This window comes from Phragmites australis, chromosome 1, assembly GCF_958298935.1.
Source record: "Phragmites australis chromosome 1, lpPhrAust1.1, whole genome shotgun sequence".
Lineage (NCBI taxonomy): Eukaryota > Viridiplantae > Streptophyta > Magnoliopsida > Poales > Poaceae > Phragmites > Phragmites australis.
Window position 1 is genome coordinate 27589729 of NC_084921.1, and position 9134 is coordinate 27598862.

The 9134-nt window shown below is 39.2% G+C and overlaps 1 protein-coding gene across 1 annotated transcript; it reads right to left on the reverse strand.

Moving 5' to 3' along the window:
- Positions 1-1861: 1861 nt before the first annotated feature.
- Positions 1862-3243, reverse strand: LOC133888507 (uncharacterized). The gene is made up of 3 exons (XM_062328784.1): positions 2748-3243; positions 2290-2363; positions 1862-2168 (listed from the first exon to the last, which is right to left on the reverse strand). The coding sequence occupies exons 1-3, from the start codon at positions 3077-3079 to the stop codon at positions 2164-2166; spliced, it is 411 nt and encodes a 136-aa protein (XP_062184768.1). The 5' UTR covers positions 3080-3243; the 3' UTR covers positions 1862-2163.
- Positions 3244-9134: the final 5891 nt, after the last annotated feature.

Here is a 9134-nt window from a genome sequence, read left to right on the forward strand (position 1 = left end):
TCACTAGAAGGTCTGGTGATCAGCAAGTGTGCTCACCAGAGCAATTCTTCTAGAGAAGGGTGTCGTGCTGAAGAATAAAGGCTAAGTCTTACTGGATAGTCCGGTGATCAAAGTATGGCAACACCGGAGTATTTGTCTAGAAGGCTGAATGGGACAACCCACCAGAAAGTCCGGTAATCAGAGGAAGATACACATCAGAGTATTTCCATTAGAGAAAGTTGCAATCATAGAAGATTGAAGATCGACACGCCAGAAGGCTACACCGGACAATACACCAGATAATTAACAGTGCAAAGAGGCATAACAAAGTTCAAGGCAACTGATAGTCTAGTGATGGAGTGATGTGCATCGGATACTAACACCAGAGTAATTTACACAGAGAGGACGCAGTTAGCTCGGATGGCTCAAGATAACTCACCGAATAGTCCGGTGATAAAGATGAAGTATACACAGGAGTGTCTAGTGTTCTTAGAACCTTGAGTGGGGTGCCAACGGCTAGTTTAGGAGAGTGTACTCACTGGATGATTCAGTGTTAGTACTATTATTCTCATCAGATCATGCGGTGTTAACAATTTTTATAAGTCGTTGGGTTAACAGCTAGTACGCAGGTTTAAGGTTATAAATACCCCTCCACTCAATCATTTGAAGGTGTGGCATGCTGCTGGAGTGTAGAGGAAGTTCATATACACTTGAGAAGATATTCAAGCCACCAAAGTGCTTAAAGTGATTATCTAAGGTAATTAAGCACAAAATTAGAGAGTGTTTATTACTTATAGGTCTAGAGTGAGTTGTAGCTAGGTGCTGCAGCTTGAACAAGGGATAAATGAGTGATCCTAGTTTGTATCTAGTGATACGTCGGCGCCTTGGAGTCTTGGTGACTGATCGACAAGCTTGTTGACCCTCTGACTTAGTGTGAAGTGATGACGAGAAACGTGTACAGGGACGCGGAGACCCTTGCCTTGGTGGCTCAAGCTCCGAAGTGATAATGGTGATAAGAAACCGGAAGAGAGGCTAGTGGTGAGACCTTGCCTTGTTGGCTTATCCGAGTGGAGGTCTTATCTTTATAACTTGGTAGCTCAAGAGTCGTGACTAGGTGCCAACCGGGAACATATCTTTGATGGAGCTTCAATATGGACTAGCGGTAGTATTCATATCATCGATACCACGGGATAAATATTCTTATGCTAGGTTTGATTTCTCTACCTTATTTACGTTTCCGCATTTATATTTTTTAATTTACCTTCTTAGATAGGTTGCAAACTCTTTAATTGGTAGAGTAGACACATAATAAATCTAGAGCACATTTAGATAGAAATTGATATATATTTATTCTGTATAGTTTTTAAAATCAAATAGATTTTAGATATTCTAATTCACTCTCTTCTTAGTAAGTTACTGATTCCTTCACGAGTAAAGCAGGGCCATGATTGTTCCCGGAATCTTATCCAGCCATAGCAGCACAATCTAAGAGACAATGGCCCTGAAGAAGACGTCGTCGTCACATCGGCGCAGCTTAATAAGACTGGGGTGGAAACATTCGCCTGTGGCCACTTGAATTCGCTGTCGCCTATGTGCTCCCGTTAATAGGATACAGCATTCTGCTTTGCATAAGCTATAAACCAATCGATTAACAATGACGGAAGGCATCTATATACTTATGGATAGATTTTTGTTTGTTTGACATATTTATGCGCCACGGATGCCGTAAACAGTGAAAAGATTAGGAATAATCTATGTCATGCTCCATTCACATACATTCACCGATCAATCAGGCTTTCTTTTTTAGTGCAAAGTAGCTAGCAAACTGCATGTAAAAAGAGAGGAGTGAAAAAGTTGGTCTACAATACAAGGGAACTCGCATTTTTTCCTTTCTTTAACCTCTGCTTTTATTGGGAAAAAAAGGGCGGGACAAAGAAGACTGATTATTGGCATCAGTCACACTTTTTTTTTCACATACCCTCCTCTCCTTTTTAGCTTCAGTTACTACTGCTCTTCCAAATGACTAACCCTCAACTTGTTATTCATTCAAAAGAGAGAAAAAAAGAAAGGAAAAAAGTCCTCATGGCGCGGCGATCGTTGACCGATCAATCTCGTCTGTTGCTCTTCGATCTCGTAGTTTATTTTTTCTTTTCTGTTTTTCTGTGTGTGTGGTTAGTCGTCCGATCAACCTGAAAAGGGAAAAGGAAAATAGAAGCAGATTAGCTGGGAGCACCAGAGCAGTCTGTCACTGTCAAGTGTGATGCCATCATTTGAATCGACGAGCACAAGAGTGGTAGCTAGGCTGCTTACCGTAGTATGATCTGGGCATATGGCACCTAAAGCATTCGGTTCTGTTGGCGTAGTTCTGCACGTTGCAACCCAGACTGCAGCGCCAAAACATGCAGCAACATTAACATTCAGAACAAGCACAAACACTGACACTTCAGCTAACAGAAGAAATAATGCAGAGCCGACACGTCAAGAAATTCCATTTGGCAACTCACTTCTGTTGGCCATAATATTCCAAGGACTTGAATTGACATTTTTAAACAGTGGAGGGTTGAATAGATAACATATTTTCTTTCTCTACATGATTTTGACTTCATATTTGTACAAAGGATGTGGTTGTTGTTCATGTTTGTTCCTTGCCAAAGTTAGTTGAATAATTATCCGAGTGATTCCACTACTGCATGCATCATGCATGCATATATGCTGCATTCTAACCGAGCAACCCAGCTAGAATCATGGAGATGGGTGTCTGAAGTCACCTTGGGCAGATCCAGTCGCCGGACTTCATCCCGGCCTGGCCGGCGACGCTGAACCCCCACCCCTGCGCGACGGTGGTGGCTTCGTTCTTGGCGGCGGCGCACTTGAAGCAGCAGCTGCGGGAGGCGTAGTTGTGGACGCCGCAGACGCAGCAGTACCAGTCGCCGGGCTTGACGTCCCAGTCGCCGCTCAGCGCGGCGTAGTCCGTGCGGTCCACGCCCAGCTTCGCCTCGCCGCAGCGCTGGCACGCGTCCCGCTTGCAGAAGTTGAGGTACTGGCACGACCGGCAGCTCCAGTCGCCGGGCTTCCTGCTCGCCACGTTCATCTTCTCCATTTGCTTGCCTGTCTAGAAAATCTTCCTACTCTCTTTGTCTTGCAACAATCTAGTTATCTCAGCTAGCTACGCGGAAATTGATATCGATCGGTCGATCGACCGCGAGAGGAAGCGAGCGAGCTAGCTGTGGCAGATGGAATGCTAGCTGAGCTTGCTTGCTCTGGATGAGTGGCTTGGTTTGAGGGGAGGAGGCGCGGGCTTTTATATAGGGTTTGGTGAAGCGCTGCTGATAGGAGGCCAGGCAAAGTTAGTAGGGGCCCGCCCATGCATGAAGTTAGCTGCTGTGCTATGTGAGCTAACAGTGTGCGCTCGTGGGTTCACCAAAAAGGAAATTGAGCTTTTGTCATGATGAAAAATTATTACAATAGGGTTAAAATTGTTGTAATATGTGCATATCGCAATAACTTTAAAATCGTTGTCTGTAGTTGTAAGTAGTAGCGTACTCTAAAGTTTTTGCAACATTTTTATTTTATTGTAATAATTGCTTATGTTACCACACAATCCGCATGGCAATAGGCTCCATTTACGATGCCTATTATCGTGGCAATAGAAATAAAATCATGAAAATAAAGTCACTATTGCAACGATATTACTTTGTGGCAATAAAATTATTGTAAATGAAAATTATGATACTTTTATGGTCGGTTTCGTTGCTATGATCAGGAGTCAAACCTGAGACCTTGTGGTTGTGCTCGGAATGCTGTACTATCATGCCAAAGCTATTATTTATATATAGAATATATATAATATCACTTTGACCTCTCTCTCTTAAAAGCGGACATGCATAGAAAATGTGGCAATAGTACCTTTATATTGTAACGATTCTTGACTCATGGTAATAACATATCTATGTTGCAACCAATTCATGAAATATTACCATATTAATATATCATTGCAATATAAAAGTTCTTATTACCACGACAAAGCAAAGTGTGGCAATAAAAACGAGATATTTCCACAAAAACAATACTATAACAACACAAATTATGGCAAAATAATCAACATAATACAATGATATATTTTTCCGTTGCAATACATAACAACCTCTTGCAACGAAAGTTGGAAATATGACAATACTAAAAATTCATAGCAATTTAGTCAATTTATTGCCACGAAGTTTCTAATCATGGCAATATTAGCTATGTATTGCCACAATTTATATATTATTGCCATATGTTTCATGGCAAAAGCTCATTGTTGTTGTAGTGGCTGTCTAGCTCATCATACATCTCTTTTCAGTTATACTGTGTCATAACTGGGGAATCTTCTTGATTGATGGGACCTATGTATTCATTCTCAGCAAGAGATCGAGCTGCTCACCTGGGGCGTGAGAACCAAATGCCTCCTGCCTCCTCCAGTTCCCAACTTCATCAGGCAATGCTTCTAGCGTGTGAGATCTTGGGGCCGGTGTGCGTGCATGTCGCCATATATATATGCTGATCAAATTTTGAATGGTACGGTGTGTCAAAAATAATTGTTTCTATATTTAATTTCAATTTTCACGTTTGAAAAATACATTATCAACCTTTTTGTTGGTTTCTGAAGTGTTTCCTGAAACAGTTCAATGAAAATTCGAAAAATTACATTTTTATTGGGGAAACAGTTCAATGAAAATTCGAAAAATTACATTTTTATTGGGAAATATCAATAATCTAGTTGTCTCCTGGTTTCACCACATTTGCCCTTCACTCTAGATCCTTCCTTTTTGCAACATAAGTCTAAGGCCATGATGACTATGGACCAAATGAGGCGTAATAAATTATTATGGACATTGGACAATAACCGCTCAACATATATAGTTTAGTATTAAAGTAGGTTAATTAGAATGGGAAATGGTGATGCTCTTGATTTCTTCAATGAATTCATATTATGAAGTAATTAATAAGTTAAAAGAAAACAATTCTCTATGATACAATTCGCAATTTTTAAATGTCATAACTTTGATAAGTTTTAATTTGAGTTTTTTTGGCTCCTCTCTGCTATCTCTTAGCTCTATCAGGGGGAAGGGGCAAAGAATGATTAGAAATGTAATGGTTTATACTAATAAATAGCACAACACAAGGAAATTATAAGATATAAGAATCAAGGATTTTACTTAATTATCCTTACTTTATATTATAATAAAGCCTAATTTTGCACAAATATGTTGATTAGAATAAGTGAAGTAAATGGCACACCATATCGTTCTAAAACACAAATTATGCACACTGCCAACCAAAAATTGGTAATAGTAAATGTTTTGTCTACTTAGAAAAGTTCTTGTAAAAGTTACCGTTAGCAATTATTATGAGAACTCAATCAGGATGTTACTATACATTGTAATACGTGTAAAAAATGACAGAACTGAGATATCTGTAATAATATATTGGCTCACTAACTAATCAAAACATGTTAGAGGCTATAGCGATTTTTGGCAACCTCTTAATTATTGATACAAAACAGACACAAGTGAGTCAAAATTACACTAATTAATACCTATTAAACTAATGATGGAATTTTATTTTTCCTGCAAAGAGTGATAGAATTTTATTTGATACAAAGTGTATTAAGCTTTTAATATTGGCTCACTGCAACAGATTTTAAAACCTGTCAATTTTTATTATTATACTGGACTATTGCAAAAACATTCTAGTTTTGCATTAGTTAGAGATGGCGTTACACTACTTGTACATAGGCCTATTATTGATTTGTTCATTTACACTATACAGTATTCCAAAATTTCAGCTATTTCCCTGAATGGTAACCTTAGTTTAGTTTTCTTGTTGTTAGTTTTAAATTTCTTTGATATAAAGTGACAGATTGCTCAACTAAAATTCCCTGAAAACTGGCATTCGACATAATTAATTACATAGAAATCTCAAGCGTGAGACAGCAGCTCAGTCGTTTGACCCAGCAAAATGGAAGTAAATGAACTATATGTGTTTTCCCATATGTGAAGGTAAGATGAGAAAATGCTGTATGGAACGCTGTGGAGAGGCAAGCACACAAACACACACACACACATACTCTTTTAAACTACTTAAGTTTCTTTTTTCTTTTGTAAAAGTTCTAAATTAGTTCAGTTTAAGGGATATATAGGAGTAAAGCATAGGTTTGAATGTGTTTCACACTGCGAGGTTGCCACAGGTGGTGTCAAACCGAACCCCTAGCCTTTTATTTGGTCCAAGCTAGATACAACATTTCCCAAAAGTGTTACCCTGTTCAGATTCCATAGTTTCCCAATATGTGTTACTTACGTACGTCAACTCATATATATGCAAGCAGTTATATTATAGTACTCCTACTGATATTTGTCTGATGGTTAAACTTTTATTAGTGTTGAAAGTGAGATACGCTCATTCTGGACCTTGCTCAATGACCATAGAGAACTGGGGCATAAGAATAACCTCAATGACCAAAAAGGTTTTTCCATGTGTGCAACATCCAAAACTTTTTTATATCAGTTGCATGCATGCGCGTATGTAGATGAACACATGCGCAGCATGCGCCGGAACTATCCAGCTGCTAATTGGTGAGTGACACATGTTAAGGCTGCTGCTGGCTAAAATATATACCCCGGAGAAGCATATTACAGGTATCTTTGCGCGCGTAGTTGGATTTGATTTTGTCCTGTTGGATCGATTTGATTTTTGATATCCATGCATTCATGGTGACGTATATAGTTTTTGATCGAAATTTGCTAAGGAGAATGTTTTTGCAGCAATTAGGGATCCTTTGGAACACAGGATTGGAAAAACACAAGAATAGTAAAAACACAAAAATATAATAGGGTGGTGGGTGTAAAACAGATGATTGGAAAACAGAGGAAAATTTCAAAGTTGGTGTTTGGATGAGCGCAGGAAAACATAGGAATTTGCCTGATCCTATGCAACGAGAAGAGAAAAAAGAGATCAGGGTGGATTCTTTCCTCCTGTACTTATCCTGTGAAATTGAGCGCAAAGGAAAATTTCTTGTGTTATTCCTTTGTGTCCATTCCTGTGAACCAAATGGATGAATAATGAGTGCAAAGGAAAATTTCTTATTCCTATGACTTCCCTATGTTTTGCCTACGAACCAAAGGGCCCTTAACATGTTTTCTCAATATATGGTGGTAGTGGCACTAACTAGCCATAGTGCCAACAATTAATCGCTGTAGGGGGAATATTATAGGCACTACTATTATACAACTTAGCTGTCAAAAATAGTGTTAAGTAATATAGTACTCCCTCCGTTTAGAAATAGCAGACGTATTTTTTTTCTCGATTTTAGTAGTTAGATTTTTACTAAGGTTTTCTCATAAAATATAGCATTTATAGCTACAAAACTTGTATAGTGTGAAATTATTTTAAATTACGAATCTAATTGTATAATATTTATATACTAGATATTCTTATTATTTTATTAAATCTTAATCAAAGTACATAAAATTTAACTTTTCAAAATAAATACATATACTATTTTTGAACAGAGGAGTAGCAACCGACTAGTGAGTGCTATTGCAACGCTGTGCCTGTGTTGTTCCGCCTCTCCACTCGCATGCCTTCATCAATTTAGGAATTATGGACTTGGCCGTTGCAAATGTTTTTGTAATATATATATATATATATATATATATATGCATGTTAAATGCAAACTGTACACATTATTTTGCTATGAAATTGAAGGACCTTCTATGAACATGGAGCATATATAATTCTTCTTAATTAATTGTGTCCTTATCATACCCATGACATCCTACCCCGAAGCTAATTCTGACCCGCTATGTTCCCTCTGCCAAATATTGATGTAAAACTAGACAGTACTCTGTAGTGAGAATGGAAAGAGAGAGATTTGGGGAAGCAAAACACACAAATCATGCATGGCAGCCTCCGGCGGGTTTCATATATAAACTACTCATTGTCAAATTGAGTTAGTTATCTATCGCGGTGATTTTTTAGGGCGGCTTTGCTATAATGAGTAGATGTCGTATAACACATGTGGTATACAGTATACATTTGATGCTCCGATCCTGAGACGAGATGAGCCCCCGAAATTATACCCGGGGCCGGGCTTTATGCGATTCCGATCGTGAAAGGAGCTGCCCTGATGGGGAGCCTGCTCCTAGCTGATCATGCATGCAAAAGGCGAAGAGGATCGATCGCTGGTGTAGTGCAATGTTGTAATGCAGGAAAGCTAGGTGGACTTGAGTATGCAAGGTAGGTCTTATGTGGGGGTTGCATATTCTCTCTCCCTCTAGCTACCCGCAATCATGCAGATGAGGACCATCCCCAGCAACTTAGATGCCCCTTCCATCTTGTAGTGTCCACACAATTCTCCTAGTACAAATTGTATAGGCAGTTGGGGGATTTACAGAGTTGTCACTTTTATATTGATGTTTCAATAAAATGTTACTTCTCTCTCACTGATACATAGAACGATATGTGAGTCATAATGACATTTTATCAAAACATAGCTAAATTAGTGATATGCAAACAATGTTTCTATTATTTTACACGGATCTTTGTGATTGTATACATGTGTTTCTTTATTGAACAATAGACAAGAGAGCTGCGTATCTCTACGAAGCGTGAGGATACATGATCCATACATAGATACTAGATGTACGTACATTGCGTTAGAAAACAAAATCAGTTGAACACAGTACGTACTCCGAGTCTTTATCCCAGTGTAACATCATACCTACAGTTGTGCATCAGTCTGGATAATTGAGTTGCCGATCGATGAGGCGGTCAAAATAGATAGATGCATTCGCCACATCACGAAGAGCTCACACTGCCATTATTCCACAGGGCGGCATGGCGGATCTTCTTCATGTGAGCCTAGCTAGCTATCTACTTAGTTGTGAAGCGATCGATGCAGACGACAAAGAAGGAAGAAAAATCTGCCGCAAGCATTCGCATTCGTTTCGCTCACCGGTTCGCCCGTGTGGGCATTAATTAGCATCTCGGCATGTCACCATGTTGCGCGTACGTGTCAGGGAATAAAATCTTTCCGCTTGCGCCTGTCGGAAGGACGGTGAGAGATGGATCCGTCTCTCCATTATTTCGATCTCGAGCTAGCCGATCGATCCGTTTTG

Bases quoted from the DNA above. Each gene is read 5' to 3' on its own strand.
- LOC133888507 (XM_062328784.1), bottom strand. From the start codon at position 3,079: ATGGAGAAGATGAACGTGGCGAGCAGGAAGCCCGGCGACTGGAGCTGC. The intron at 2,364-2,747 runs GTGACTTCAGAC...TTGGCGCTGCAG, and splicing joins GGCGACTGGATCTGCCCAAG to TCTGGGTTGCAACGTGCAGA.